At 45.2% G+C, this 15,830-nt stretch overlaps 2 protein-coding genes across 4 annotated transcripts; one reads left to right on the top strand and one right to left on the bottom strand.

Moving 5' to 3' along the window:
* Window positions 1-455: 455 nt before the first annotated feature.
* On the top strand, window positions 456-10,832 carry LOC144060398 (lactase/phlorizin hydrolase-like). Of its 3 annotated transcripts, none has more exons than XM_077579925.1 (18): window positions 456-700; window positions 1,466-1,816; window positions 2,684-2,751; window positions 2,857-2,928; window positions 2,994-3,087; window positions 3,439-3,523; window positions 3,624-4,272; window positions 4,598-5,246; window positions 5,411-6,961; window positions 7,260-7,528; window positions 7,601-7,891; window positions 8,017-8,215; window positions 8,288-8,514; window positions 8,661-8,767; window positions 8,840-8,971; window positions 9,052-9,275; window positions 9,355-9,591; window positions 9,801-10,832. In XM_077579925.1, the coding sequence occupies exons 1-18, from the start codon at window positions 463-465 to the stop codon at window positions 10,013-10,015; spliced, it is 5,658 nt and encodes a 1,885-aa protein (XP_077436051.1). In that variant the 5' UTR covers window positions 456-462; the 3' UTR covers window positions 10,016-10,832. The 3 variants fall into 3 exon arrangements, with proteins under 3 accessions (XP_077436051.1, XP_077436053.1, XP_077436052.1); XM_077579927.1 differs by having other exon boundaries at window positions 8,312-8,514; XM_077579926.1 differs by having other exon boundaries at window positions 3,627-4,272.
* Window positions 10,792-14,988, bottom strand: faima (Fas apoptotic inhibitory molecule a). The gene is made up of 5 exons (XM_077579928.1): window positions 14,874-14,988; window positions 14,201-14,432; window positions 13,681-13,909; window positions 12,439-12,488; window positions 10,792-11,831 (listed from the first exon to the last, which is right to left on the bottom strand). The coding sequence occupies exons 2-5, from the start codon at window positions 14,312-14,314 to the stop codon at window positions 11,682-11,684; spliced, it is 543 nt and encodes a 180-aa protein (XP_077436054.1). The 5' UTR covers window positions 14,315-14,432; window positions 14,874-14,988; the 3' UTR covers window positions 10,792-11,681.
* Between the last annotated feature and the right edge of the window lie 842 nt (window positions 14,989-15,830).

Below are 15,830 nucleotides of genomic sequence, written 5' to 3' on the forward strand. Positions count from 1 at the left end.
AGGTGGTAACACACATGGTCCCCACGTGAAATGACCCATTTGGAACCCACCTACCATCCAGTCAAAAACCCATGTCAGCCCATGTGGGCTAACGCAGGTGTGCCATTGGCGGGCGCCAGAAGCAAAACCTGATGGAACCCACGCCCATATGCCGATGTGAAAACCCACATGGGGCCCAACTGGACTTGTTGGCTGGGTGTGGATCCCGCTTCTGTCCCAAAGTCAGCCGGGTCAGGCTGCAGCTCGCACTCAACAGTGATTGAAAATAGATGAATGGATGAAAGTTATCACCAAAACACTAAGACAGTGTACGACCGTCATTTTCAGGTCCAGAGTCTTTCTTTACACAAGTGCAATAAAACAAGCAAACCAATATGTTATCAATGTATTGCGCAATTGTGAACGAGGAAGAAAACACGAGCGCTGCGCGTGTTGCGCTCAGTCTGCTCCTTTCCGGCCGCCATGAGGCACTTGTTGCTGGCGTCGCTGTGCGTTCTGTATTTGCGTGGCAGTCGGAGCCGTCAGGTCAACGGAGGGGGGGGCTTCATGCTTCTCGCGGGTCCGCTTCAGTCAGAGAAGGACGTCTTTACCTGCGCTGGTCCCATCCCTGCTGGATCCGCACGCTATTTGGACGACCTTCTGGGACGAGGTGTAACTCATGTCCAGGTGCCGCTGTCCTGGCATCGACTTCTGCCGTCAGGTATCTTTGCGTTCGTTTTCCCTCATTTACAGTCAGGCATAAACATATTTGGCCGCTTAAAATGACAGAGGTCTGTCATTTTTGAGTTACAGAATGTGGAAAAAAAAAATCTGTAAATCATAATGTAGGATTAAAAAAACGAAATCAATATCAAAGGTTACCTCAGGAGCTCACAACGACAAGAGGGAGTGAAATCGTGTAGTGCCAGACGTGCCCCCCCCCCCCCCTTAAGGCCAGGCCCGTCTGACGTTTGCCAGAGAGCATAAGAATGTTACGGGGTCGGATGGAACTCAAATAGAACTTTTTGCTACAAACTCAACTGCTGGTGTTTGGGGGAAGAAAAATGTTGAATTGCATCCCAAGAACATCCGTCAAGCAAATTTCCTGCTTTGTGGGGACCGGACGACTGATTTGTGTTACGGAAAGCACGACAGTCCCTGAAGTGGTCTCAGATCTCAAGCCGTTAGAAAAGCCACAAAACATGAGCAGCTGCAGCGTATGCAAATCTGCTGAAGACCTACATCTAACCTTTGACCTCTGTCATTGTCAATAAAGGTAGACACAAGATATCGAACTGAACTTTTATTATTGACCAAATATGTACTTACTTTCCACCATCATTTACAAATCAATTCTTTCAAAATCTTACAATATGATTTGCAGGCGCTTTTTTTTTTTCTTCTTCATATTCTGTCTCTTACAGTGATGATGAAATTTACCGTCAAGCCCAAATTTTCAGATTCTGATTCTGATTCTTCTCCTCAGGCCACCCCAGGCGGCCCCAACAAGCCGTGGTCAACTGCTACCGGACTCTTCTGAACCAGGTCTTGACGGCGAGTCTCCAGCCTCTTGTCATCCTTCATGCGTCCGCGGTGCCGGAAGTTCTGAAGTCCCGTTATGGAGGATGGCAAAGTCCAGAGCTGCGAGGGATGTTCAGCCTCTACGCAGAGTTTGCGTTTGAAGAGTTTGGGGAGTCGGCCAACTCTTGGGTGATCCTCAGTCAACTGGGTCAGGTTTGGCAAGACGGACCAGCACCCGATGAGCGTTATCAGCGAGACATCCTCCAGTTGATCCGCAATATTGACCAACTTTACCATCGTGACTTTGGAGGCAAAGGTGAGTTATGAAAAGCATTTGGTGACCAACGTGGTTGACTTCCTGTTCAATTCAATTGAGGGGTCCTTGAGATGTATTCGTCAATCCTATTTTGATAGACGTTCCCACCCAGGTAGACAATTAGATGTGATTGGGTGTGACGTACGGAATACTTGGTGGATAGCTCACCCAAAACCCTTACACTCATCCTAATCCTAACCCTAAAAATGAGTCCTAATCTTAACCCTTCACCCAATCCCAAATCTTTAACCCTAACCCGGATGTTTAACCTTAAGGTCTTATTTTATAGCTCAGGGGTCACCAACTCCGGTCCTCGAGAGCTCCTATCCTGGAGTTGGTGACGCTGACTGTTTATTAGGCCACAAAAATACTGGTCCCTCTTGAGATCACATTGGGGGGATGTGGCCTCTGAACTCAAATGAGTTTGACCCCCCTGCCCTAAATCTTAACCCACCCATAATCTCTAACTCTTTGACTGCCAGACGTTTTCAGAAAAGGGATGCCGTGGGTGCCAGCCGATTTTAAGCATTTTGACTGATCTTTCAAGGTCCATAGAAAATTATGTGTTTGGACTATGGAAACACATATACTACCAAATGAAAGATTGGACTCTCATATTTCACCAGAAAAAAAAGCTTGTTTCTACCTTATTCCGTTTTTCAGTAATCCACAATAGAAAATGGTTAGTTTCACCTCTGTTTTGAAACAAACGTCTTTTAACGTCTTTGGCACTCCTCTGTAGGATTTTACTAAACGTTATTTAACGTTTTTGGCAGTCAAAGACCTAACTTTAATCCCAAACATAATCACAACCACTAACCCCTGACTGCCCCCTAACTTAATGCTTTTACGCTTCCATTTTGGCAGGGAAAGTTTCTGTTGGGTTGAGCGCAAGTGACGTCGCACTTGTTTCGCAGATTCAAACTTCGCTCACAGTAAGAATTCTCATCTGCTCTTTTTGTGCTCATCCTAGAAACCACTTTCAATCCACGTGCTCGTGATCTGAAGGACAATCTTTGTATGAACTTCTGTTTCTCCAGTTGGACTTCCTGTCGGTGCATTTGGAGTCCGACTGCGCCTCGACGTTCAATTTGGAGCTGGCAAAGTTGAAGGTGCAATCCTTATCCAAAGCTTTTTCCTCTTTTCATGTTACGAGGTTTGTTTTTTTGTGTTGTAGCTGAGCAGCCAGGATGCGCCGATCCTCATATGCAAGATGGCAATCTGTGATTCTGCCGACAGTCGCCTCCAGGCTCTTGGTCAGGACTTACAAGGTAAAGGTGGCCAAAAGCTACGGACGGAAGTTGTTGTCTGATTGCGAAAACTTTTGTCCTCGATTTCTGGTTTGCACTGCCTGACTTGATTGTGACATTTGGCGCAAAGTTGACGGGCGGGTGGCCTTTCTGAGCAATGCTACTCATTATTGGCTGCTTTGTTTTGTAGCTAATAATCGCTAGCTACCAAAACGTGCTAACGTAACATAGCTATGGCTGCACTGAAGGAAAGGCCTCATTTAGCCACAGGCGTCGGAAAACAGACCAGAGATCATCAAGTGGAATCGGTTTTAGATTGCGCCAATAAACATTTACAGTTTAATCATTATGACTCGCTTGAACTCTTGACAGCGCTCAACAGCAACAATTTCAACATAGAAGGATGTGACATGATGGACGTGTTCGGCAACATGGATACAGAGGATCTTCCTACCAGGTAACACAAGTTTCCTTGTTTGGAGGTTTTGTTTTTTTAAATCCCCGCTTGCAGTATGGAAGTTTTTCTGTGTTTTTTTTTTTGTTTGTTTGTTTTCCAGCAGAAAGGCAAACAGTTATCAGACTGTCTGGGAAATGTTTGTTGGCCAGCTCGAATCTGAACGTGACATTTTCCTCAACGAATCCTTCCCCGCCGATTTCCAGTGGGCCACCTCTAGTGAGTCCTTCAAAGTGGAAGGAGGCTGGGCTGAAGGCGGGAAGGGAGAAACCATTTGGGATCGCTTCAGTCATGAAAATCACGTTTTTGGCAATCAGACGGCCGACCAAGCTTGTGACAGTTACCACAAGGTGGATTACGACGTTTACCTCCTGCGAGGTCTTCAAGTCAACGCCTACCAGTTTTCCATCTCGTGGGCACGTATTTTCCCCTCGGGCTATCGAAGGAGCCGGTCCAATAGAGGAGTACTCTACTACAATAAACTCATCAATGCTCTCATTGAGTCGGGAATACAAGCGGTCGTCACCTTGTACCACTGGGACCTGCCCCAGGACCTGCAGAATCAGGGCGGATGGGCCAATGCTTCCATTGTGGAAGCCTTCAAGGACTATGCAGACTTCTGCTACTCCACCTTCGGAGACAGGGTCAAGACGTGGAACACGTTCAGTAGTCCTTGGGTGGTTAGCCACGCTGGCTATGGCGTCGGCCATCACCCCCCTGAAGTCCAGGATTATGTAGTGGCCTCCTACCAGGTAAGAGTTTTCACAATGCCAATTTTGGCCCATTCGGCATCCATTGCAGTTTGATCATCTGGAAGGAGGATTACCACATTTGCGTTCCTTTCTCAAGGTTTCTCATTTTTTGCCTGTTGGGGTTCGTCCAGCCGAACTCGGTGTGGTTATTATGTAAATGAGCCGATTATGATGTCCCAATCCAGCAAAATTCAGAACGGCTGGTTCACGGACACATTTTCAGAAAGGGTTATCTCACAAAAAACGGACTTGTTTCATTTCACACGTGATGATGATTTTGAGAGCCATAGACACTTGAAAACTGCTTCCCTTTTTTCTCTTCCAGGTGACTCACAACATAATTAAGTCCCACGCTGAGGCCTGGCATGTTTACAATGACAAGTACAGAACCAGACAAGGCGGCGAGGTGGGAATCGCGCTCAACTCTGACTGGGTCGAGCCCTTGGATCCCTCCAGACCTCAGGACGTGGAGGCAGCGGACCGTTCCCTGCAATTCATGTTAGGATGGTTTGCGCATCCTATATTTGTGAACGGAGACTACCCAGCGACTGTGAAGAGTCAAATTGACAAAAAGGACAAACAGTGTCCTCATTCGAAACCTGCGATTCTGCCAAGTTTCACTCCTGAAGAAAGTCAACGGATCAACGGAACAGCTGACTTTTTTGGACTAAACCATTATACAATGCGGCTGATTAACAGCAGTGATGGTGGTTGCAACGCGGGTCCGCAAGGGGTGGGTGACTTTCAGTCCCACGTTGACCCATCCTGGTCTCCAACAGCTTCGGACTGGATCTATTCCACACCCTGGGGGCTGAGAAGGCTTCTTAACTATATCGTTGCGGAGTATCTCAAGTTTAAAAAAGTACCTGTATACGTGACAGGGAATGGCATGCCAACGGGGCATGGTGTGGACCCCCTAAATGACACCGCTAGGTTAGACTACTTAAGTAGGTACATCAATGAAGCTCTAAAAGGTTGGTCGAAGGAATTTCTTTATATATTTGATGTATATTTTTCTACTTATTTGCAGAGGATAGGAATCAAGCCTTGCCGTGATTTTTTTTTAGGATGGGAAAGTCATACATTTTTAAGAAGTTTTAAGCTAATAATGGTCTAATTTCTTTGTCTTATTTTGTAGCAAGACTCCTGGACGGGGTGGATGTGCGCCGGTTCACTGTGCAGTCTCTAATGGATGGATTTGAGGGGAGACAAGGCTACAGCCAAAGATTTGGGCTTCACCACGTCAATTTTGAGGACCCGGACAGACCGAGGACCCCAAAACAGTCGGCATACTTCTACTCACAGGTTATAAAACAAAATGGATTTGGTAGAAATCTCCAAGATGTTTTGAACGTGGCACCGACACAATTTAAGCCTCCCTTGAAAGCTTTGCCTCCTTCTGAGGTTCCGTCCAAGTCCAAGATTACATGGGAGAGATTCTCCCACCAGTCCAAATTCCACCGGAAGATCTACCATTATGGCACTTTCCCATCAAATTTCACCTGGGGAGTATCATCTTCCGCTTACCAGACTGAAGGAGCCTGGAATGCAGATGGGAAAGGACCAAGTATTTGGGACGAGTTTACCCACAAACCAGGCAGTATACCAGGAAACGCCAATGGAGACGTAGCCTGTGACAGTTACCACAGATTCCGAGAGGATCTCTACATGCTGCGAGCTCTGCAGGTGAAGTCGTACAGATTCTCCTTGTCCTGGTCCAGGATCTTCCCTACAGGTCTGCAAAGTTCCCTGAATCTAAAGGGGGTCGACTTTTACAACAGAGTTATTGATGATCTTCTGGTAAATGGCATCACACCGATGGTGACGTTGTACCACTGGGATCTCCCTCAGGAGTTGCAAAAAATGGGCGGCTGGGAGAATTCGGACATAATTGAATTTTTTGCCAATTTTTCCCTTTTCTGCTTCTCCACTTTTGGAGACAGGGTGAAGTTTTGGATGACTTTCAACCAGCCCCACACCATCGCATGGTCAGGATACGGACTCGGACAGATTCCGCCAAATGTTCGGAAGCCAGGAAGTGCGCCGTATAGAGTTGCACACAACCTCATAAAAGCCCACGCCAAAGCTTACCGTATCTACGATGAAAAATACCGCAAATCCCAGGGCGGTCTGGTTTCGCTAGACCTCGGTTCGGACTGGGTGGAACCAAAGGATGTCCGCGTTCTTCGCGAAGTGGCGGCTGCCGACCGCGCTATGCAGTTTCAGTTGGGTTGGTTTGCCCACCCCATTTTTAAGAACGGCGATTATCCCGACGCAATGAAGTGGCAGGTCGGAAACAAGAGCGAACTGCAAGGTCTGGCAGAATCTAGACTACCTAAGTTCACCGAAGAGGAAAAGAAGTCCATCAGGGGGGCCGCCGACGTATTCTGCTTAAGCCACTTCACCACAAAGATAGTAAGCCACGCCACAGCTCGGCTCACTCCGCCGTCCTACGAATACGATCGGGACATGGCAGAAGAAGAAGATGGCGATTGGCCAAGCACGGCCATCAAAAAGCAGAGAGCTGTGGCTTGGGGCTTAAGGAGACTCCTCAACTGGGTCAAAGTGGAATATGGAGATCCGGAGATTTACGTCACTGACAATGGAGTTGCCACAGAGGCAACGACAAAGTGGGATGACACAGCAAGGGTGTTTTATTTCAAAACCTACATTGATGAAGCTCTCAAAGGTAACGTCAGCACTTTTTTGATTGACAGTTTTGATAGCCTATAAAGAGGAGGGTGCAAAGGTGAGAGGATACATGGACAAAGGTGTATACTTTCAAAATTAAAAGTAGGATATTAGTTTATTACGAAATACATGGTTTTAAAAAATATTTTCAAGATAAATAGTTGTGTCAAAAGGTTTCAATTATTTGGATTGAAGTTGCATAGTTTTATAGATTGTGATCGTATATTTTTGGGAAACAAAGTTGTGTGTTTTCTATAGGTAAAAAAAATGTGCCTTCCACATAATTTCCTCCGTAGCGTACGATGTGGACGACGTGAAGGTGAGAGGCTACACGGCCGCCTCGCTCATGGACTCCTTCGAGTGGCTCCACGGCTTCAGAGTGGGATTCGGGTTGCACCACGTCGACTTTGAGGACCAGAACCGCCCGAGAACACCTAAATACTCGGCTCATTTCTATCATCGGGTCATCAAGGACAACGGATTTCCCACACCGGAGGATGAAAAAATACTTTACGGAAATTTTGCCCCAAACTTTATCTGGAGTACTGCAACAGCATCATATCAGGTAATGTTAAACGGTGATATGGAGAATAAACTTGTGGGTGTTTTCCTGAAGTCTTGCATTGACTGCCACTAGATCGAAGGAGGCTGGAGGGCCGATGGAAAAGGTCTGAGCATTTGGGACAAGTTTGCCCACACGCCTCTCCGAGTGTTCAACGACGACAACGGGGACGTCGCCTGCGACAGTTACAACAAAATGGACGAGGACGTTTCCATATTAAGGCAACTCAAGGTGACGCATTACCGCTTCTCCGTGTCCTGGCCGAGGGTTCTTCCCGATGGCACCACCAACTACGTCAACGAAGCCGGACTGAGTTACTACAGTCGCTTGGTGGATGCCCTGCTTGATGCAAACATCCAACCTCACGTACGTGGAAATACAAATACAAATCATTCTGGCTGGTTTTGTTTCCTTTTTGTTGTGGCACTCGTACTTTTACAGCAGTTGTTAGCTTTGCGTGGAAGCGTTATCTTTGATCATCTGTGCGGTAGGTCACGCTGTACCACTGGGACCTTCCTCAAGCTCTGCAGGACGTCGGCGGCTGGGAGAACGAGACCATTGTGCCCAAATTCCGGGATTACGCCAACCTTATCTTCAGCCGACTTGGTCACAAAGTCAAATTCTGGATCACCATCAATGAGCCGTACAACATCGCCAATGTGGGTCACGGTTATGGAGCTGCGGCGCCGGGTACAAATACAGAATATATCGTCACATGATGCATGATCATATCTTAAATAATGATATCTCTTCAATTGTGAGAATGTGACCTTGATCACCATCCAGGGATTAGTTTCCGACCGGGCACGTTGCCGTACATCGTGGGCCACAACTTGCTCAAAGCTCACGCCGAGACCTGGCACCTCTACAACGATGAGTACCGCAGCAAACAGGGCGGGATCATCTCCATCACCATCAATTCTGATTGGTCCGAGCCCAGGAACCCGTACAAGCAGGAGGACGTCGACGCTGCCAGGCGTGTGTTGCAGGTGCCATGTTTGACTTTTCACACAATTAAAATGTCCTTCTAAGATTTTCAAATGTCCGTACATTTGAACGTGAACGTACCCTGCGATTGACTGGCGACCAGTCTGGGGAGTAGACGGCTTCACCACACAGAGATTCCTGTTTTCAGTTCTACATTGGCTGGTTTGCTCACCCGGTCTTCAAGGGCGACTACAGCGATATGATGAAGACGATCATTCGAGAGAGAAGCCTCCAAGCTGGCCTGCCGAAATCTCGGTAATCGACGCTTCTTGTTTGGAAAGTCATCAAATTAGCACGTTGATTACTCTGACCCCCCCCAAAAAAAAGGTTGCCTGAATTCACCGCAGAAGAGGTCCAAAGAATCAAGGGTACTTACGATTACTTTGGATTCAACCATTACACAACGGTCTTGGCCTTCCCTGTGGACTATGGAACCCTTCAGCATTATGATGCCGACAGGTGAGACGAGTCACATTTTGTGACGTCGGCATCGCCCTTTTTCGGGCTTCACATCCGAAAACTTTGTTTGATTATTCCAGAGGTGCAGGAACAATTGCGGATCGCACGTGGCTGGATTCTGGTTCATCCTGGCTCAAGGTGTCCCCGTCGGGATTCCGGAGGATATTAAACTTCATTAAGGAGGAATATGGAAATCCTCCCATCATCATCACTGAGAACGGAATCTCGGAGCGCGGGCCCGTGGATTTGAATGATTTGCACAGGAGCCACTACTACCAAAAATACATCAACCAGGTTTTGAAAGGTGAATTCAACAACCGTGGCAATAATGACGTTTGCTTTTAAGACAGAAAGAACTCATGCAATCGGAATGTTTTGTGTAGCTTATTTACTGGACGACGTGGATGTTCGAGGCTACACGGCTTGGTCTTTGATGGACAACCTTGAATGGGCCACAGGATTCTCGGAAAGGTTCGGACTTTTCTACGTCAACCATTCGGACCCCAAACTTCCTCGAGTGGCCAAGACCTCTGCGGCCCACTACGCCACCATCATCAGCTGTAACGGATTCCCAGACCCCGCCAGTGGGCCGCATGAGTGTCTCAAGCAAGAGGTGGAAGGTCAGTTTGATTGATGGTCAATCGTACAGACTAATCGGCATTCACTTTTGATGATGCGGTCGAGGTTCTCAGGAGAGTTGCAAGTGAGCAACAGTCTCTCCCAGCTGACTAACCCTAAGCCTTTATTGATGATGTAACCCGTAATGGTCACAGCAGAATGAATTCTGAAGTCTACAAAAGCGTTGGTGTTGTGTCTGTGTCCTCGACAGGGACAAGTCGGCCTAGCACGTCTCCTGCCCCCATCGACGCCGTCGACTTCCTGGGGATCGCACTCGCGGCCCGCGATGCCGAAACGGGACTCTACACACTGTTTGCTCTCCTTGTTGTGGCCGCACTTGCTGTGATTTGTTTGTCGTTTTGTTTCCTGAAGACAAAGACACGTTCTGATGAAAGCTGTAATGTTCAATTCATACCAAATCATTAATGACAAATCTTCTGTCTATACAAAGCAGAGGTGGCAAATCCAGCTCCAGAAAGTCAAAACCCTGCCACAGTTTGGCTTTAGCCCCAGGTGCTAGCTAGCTAGCTCCCTAGCTAGCTCCCATGGTGCTCGTTTACCTGCTAGGGAGCTAGCTAGCATCAATGGCTAAACCTGTGGCAGGGTTTTTACTTTCTAGACCTGGACTTGCCACCTCTGGTATAAAGGAAGTCAAGGCAAATATTTTGCATCAGGAAGTGTGAACAGCACACCAACAAAGATTTTTTTTTTTTAAACCAACAAAGAAAAATGGCACAAAAAGTGTCCACATGTGTAATTGTTTACCTTCTGCTATCTAGTGGAAGAACCTTGAATTGTTCTGCCTGTCACACCAGCTAAGCTATATGTGCTACCAAATATCCTTTTAAACAACAAGACAATCGATTGAAGATGTCTCCGCAGGCCTCCTCCAACTCTGTCATGTCAGCTATCATTTCCACTTTTAGCTTTTCACGGTGGCACGTGACAACAAAAATACCCCAAAATTTTGAAATGTTAGAAAAAAATAATATCATAAATTCAATCTTCGAATCAGGTTGTATTTTGTGCTTTGTGTATTTTAACCAAGACATTTTGGAGGCCTCATATGAAGACACCTGTGAATTGTTGTGCGTGTTGGGTCGGGATGGTTTGAATTATTTTCCTTCGAGGTGAAGTCGCAAGTCACAGCTGATTCACGACTGTAGACAATTTAGAGTCTATAAATAAATGAAATGAATCCATTTATGGTACAGTACTTCCGTTTTTATTATTTTTCTAACAAACAGCGTTCATTATTTATTGCAGTTGCCGTAACAAAACCAATTTCTACTCAGCTACGTCACAGCAAATAATTTACAAAAATAACGCTGGTCTTACATACTATCTACATGTATAGCTTATCTGCACTTTAAAACGTGGAGACCAGAACTATTGTAATACAATACAATTCAGTATCATTCAAGTAACAACACAGAACTGCTTGACGCAAAAATGTTCAATTCAAAACATTAAATTCAACACACCTTACCTGTCTAATTGTCAAAATTGGTAGCAATAATAACAAACAAATCTCTGGGACAAGTTTGGCTTTAAATGAGCCCGGGAAATTGCCAAAATGATCCCAAAAATGTCATCTTGAAACCAAAATGGCAGACCTCCCATGTCTTTTCAGGAATGGCTTCTTCAAACTTTTTGATGGGTCTCCTCGTGACAAACTTGCCTACCACATTTGATGTTTCTTTCTTTTATTTATTTATTTATTTTTTAAAATCTTGCCATTATATCCACGGGGACATCTTTTGTCCATGTCCCACTATTCATTAAATATGGCACAAACTACATAAAAACTAGACAATGCCATTTCTGTAGAAATTGCGTGTGAATGTTGAAGAGCTGACGCTAAACTCAAGTGCAATCAATGAATTGTTGAAAAATGTCAGACTGGGAACGTTTGAATCGATTGAGGAATATGGAAGGAATAAAAAGACAAAAAAAGGGCAACATTTTCGTGTCAGCTCTTCGGCATTAACATAAGGATGCTCAAATCTTTTCACAAAACAGTAGCATTGAGTTTTCCCAGTGTTTGCAAACTAAATCCACGAGACGACTTACAGCAATTCGGGACACAAAGTCACTCGGTGCATTCGGCTATCTCGGCTCCGTCCACCAGAAGCGTGTGAATGAGTCCGTCTCGTCGCTTGCCGCTGCTCACCGCCTTGACGCAGCAGTTGTGCTCGCCCAGAGTGAAGTGCGTTTCTGTGCCGTCATCCACAAACTCGCCCTTTTTAAGACGGCACACGAGACGCCAGGTGAGAAGATAAGCCCGCGATCGGAAACTCCACCTGCTGACTTGCTTCACATCAAATGGACCCGATTACTGAATCCCTCCATGAGGTTATCGACAAAAGAACTGACAGTTTGAAGTCAGCAGGCAGCTTTACGTCGAGGAAGAAAAATTGAACGAATTGATATCAAGTAAAAAGGATTTTGAAGGCAAACAGAGCTTGCATTGAGTCTCGTCAGATGCTTAAATTAGCAAAGGCTAACAGTATTAGCTTCTGATGGGCGGCACATACAGCACACTCATGGATGAATGTATGAAGTGCTGCCACCACCAGCGAAAATGCTTTTTTCGAGCGCTCGTTTTTTCTTCCCTCTGCATTCTGAACTGCTCTTCCGCAAGTAGCCAACGCTTGCCTTGTCACAACACCCCAGCTCGCCCCCCATGTCATGGAAAACAAAACTGCATTCTTATTGTACATATACCGCTTTCATTACACAGTGCGGCGCCGTCAAAGCAGTCTAAAGTGCTCTATAATTCTTGATCATTGGAGGTAAGCATATCACATCTGTTTTAAATTGTGGAAAAAATGCACAATCGCACTTACTGCAGTTTCAATCTTCTGTCCATTGCACCAAACATCCATAGTGTCTTTCTCTGCAAGACAAGGAAGGCAGTCGGTACAAGACAAGAAAAAGGTTTTGACGATGACTTGACGATAGATCGGTCCCGTTCCTAACAGTCGCGACACTTTAAGAGGGATTAAGCATGAGAACAAGATGGTGTGCGCTTGAAAGCAGTTAAGCCCTCAGTGCTGACTCAGTAGGCAGCTGGAAATAAACATTTTCAACATGAACAATTTGTCTGAGTCTGATTGGAACGGCCACTTCAATCTGACTACAATTAACCAAAAATATCACTCCACAAAAATGATACTAGTGTATCACAATCTAATGTTCCAATTTAATGTGCCCCCCTTGGCCACTGGGAGGCACTGCAGTGTCATGCAGACACAAACAAAGAAGAATCTTCTCCTTATTGCTGTGATTGACACACTCCAATTTTGTAAGGTTAGTCATTTTTTTCTTGAAGAAAATGAAAATGTGTTTTGGGTCTTGTTTGATGATCTGCCTAAATATGTTAGTCCACCGTTCGTGTTGATATATCCATTATTTAAAGGTGTCTAAAATCGTGTGTATCAATGCTAACCGCTAGCAAGTAAACGACGTTTTCCATATATGTTAGCATGAAGCTAAACAGACTCTCATGAGGCAGAGCTGTTGAAAATACATCACGTCTTCTTCTTTCGTCCCTTTTCTTTTTTCTTACACATTTAATATGACAGTAAACCAAAACAGGGAGTGGCATTTAACGGCTTCAAGCATCGTTTTTAATGAATTGTTCACAATTAGCTAAACTACTGCTTATTCTGAAGTGAGTTGAATTAGATTCACTGCCACCACACAATGACCAACAAGCTCTGAGCTCACAAAAAAAGAAAAGTAAAAACAAACTGCAGGTGTGTTGTAGTAGTAATAGTAAGTTTGCAATAATTTGTTTTTTTTTCTCAACATGAAAAAGCTGTCCTGCCATTGGTTCAGAGCTTTCAAAGGCAAATAGGATATTTTAGCTCGGCATCCAGTGAACACGTCACACATCAGTGAATGTCGTGCACGAGCAAGACACAAGATGCTGCATCCAAAGTCCCATATTGGCGTCGGAAACTAATGTTATCGGCATGTTACTTGTTAGCACTCACTGATACCGATACCACTGTTTTAATGCAGTATCGGGGCCTCTGCCGATAGCAGTATCGGTATCGAAACAACACAAATTAGTAGGAACTGACCCAAGACCACCCTGGAATCCATCCCGTCCAGGTTGAGCACCCAGGTGCTGGTCACCTTGGCCCTGTTCTCCAGGTACTTTTTCAGGCTCTTGCCGTTGATCTCCAGGGTGTACTCGTAGGCGAAGCCACTGACTGCGTCAATGTTGATGGTGGCTTTGGTGTCCAGTTTGCCCACGGTGAACGTCTCCTTGCCCACCAGTTTGAACATCCAGTCATGCTTCAGCACCTCCTAGGAAAGCAAAATTCAAGATTCAGCCATCAAATTAACAGTGCTGCCCCACAAGTGAAAATGCAGTCTGGACTCTGATTACACTAATTGAATCTGCTCAGCAATTTGCAACAGTTGTGTCAAGGCAACTAAAAGCCCGATTTGCCATTGGCCCGGAAGTACATGGGTTGGCCAGAGATCGGACCGCCCCCTCAAAACAGGTTAAAAGTCTTGATCCTTGTGGTATTTGCCGAAAGCATGTTACATCGAGACCTGGGACTGTTTTGAAACGCGAAGAAAGGCCTAACGTACCTTTCCGTCGACGTAGATGACCCTCTTGCCGGTGGTCGTGCCGTGCTCGAAGGCGATCCTGTGCACCCCGTCGCTCAACGCGACGTCCCACACGGCAGCGAGGTCGCCGGACATGCTCGCGCAGACGACGACCACAACACAACCTTGGCGAGGACTTCACTGCACTCTGGGCGTCATCTAGCGAGCTAAACAGCTGAGTTAACGCCGGCGGAACATGTCGACGCCATTATGTCTGAAATAATTCAAGAGAAGCGCGTTGAAGAGCAGTGAGGATAAAAATACTGCAAGTGCTTGACATTGGTTTGCAATGTAGCTGTAGCAGTGTTGTCCGTTTCTCTTAAAAATAAAAGCTATTAATCCTCGCGCAAAATAACATTAATCTTTATTTATTTTATATCTAGATCAAATACATTTAAAATATAATATGTAACAATTATTAATACTACATAGATGTATTTTGATTGATTTTCGCTTCAGGCAGCCCACAATTAATTTTATTTTGAAAACTGAAACGGAAACACTGCTGCATGAGCAGCCGTCACACCGCGTAATCTCCGCTATTAGCTTTTATCCACCGCTTGCTAACGTCATCGTACATGCTCAGAAAAGGCTTTTTTGCCGTTTAAAAAAATCTAGTTTGTCTTAATTGGGTATTTTCTCTATCATGAATTACCTCAAATGTCTTGCAGGGTGGGCTCGAGCAGGTATTGGGCGACTTTCTACAATAGTTTTACAATGCAGCGTGAGCTCGAGCTGGTATGCTATCCTGTAACCATAGCAACGTGACATCCGCCTACGTGATGCTTGGCCACGCCCTCTTCAGTTTAAAAATAAGAGGCGTATATCATTGTAGGTATTCCTCTAAGTACAGTATATCATTATATTTGAGCCTCATTTTAAAATATATGAATGAAATTGAATATTCGTCTAAGTTGCTTACGTTTCTCTAGCTAGGAAATTTAGCAAAATCTCGTTTTAGTCACCTAATCAAGCTAATTGTAAACAATATATTGATAAGCAAGTGTGCTCGGTTTTGTATGCTGTAAGTGTAAAGTATTGTATAGAACGTTTGTTGAAGTATTTTAGTGTTGCAACTCCCTCTTCAGCCAGCAAGAGGCAGCAGTGGATGACTCTTGTAGGCATTACAATAGGACACCTTGACTACTTTTTGCTCTAATTAATCTATTCTTACCCAGAAAAACACATTCGGAACGGACGCTGTACATAAATCATTGAAAGTGAACTGAATGAATGAAAAGAAAATCCCAATTAAAGCAATAAACAACAACATAATTCAGTAAATGGCCTCAATAATCCAAGTAGTGGAAAGCATTTTTTTTTTCTGCCCCTAACACTGAAATCTTTTGTTTTGAGGGGGCGGTCCCATCTCATCCGTCCCGCATACCGTCTCCCTTACTGTGAGGTCAAAGGTCAGTATGTCTTTCATTACCGTACCGACCGGAGGCAACATTTTTGTCAGGAAAGGTGAACACAGAGAAAGCTTATTTTTTTTGGTTTTCCATCATTCCTTCCTACCTATCACTATTGCTCCTTCTTTCTCTCCATCAACCCTTCCTTGATCTTTCCCTCCATCATACCTGCCCTCCTTTCATGCCATCTTCCTCCCATC

The sequence above is a fragment of the Vanacampus margaritifer genome, chromosome 11 (assembly GCF_051991255.1).
Source record: "Vanacampus margaritifer isolate UIUO_Vmar chromosome 11, RoL_Vmar_1.0, whole genome shotgun sequence".
NCBI lineage: Eukaryota > Metazoa > Chordata > Actinopteri > Syngnathiformes > Syngnathidae > Vanacampus > Vanacampus margaritifer.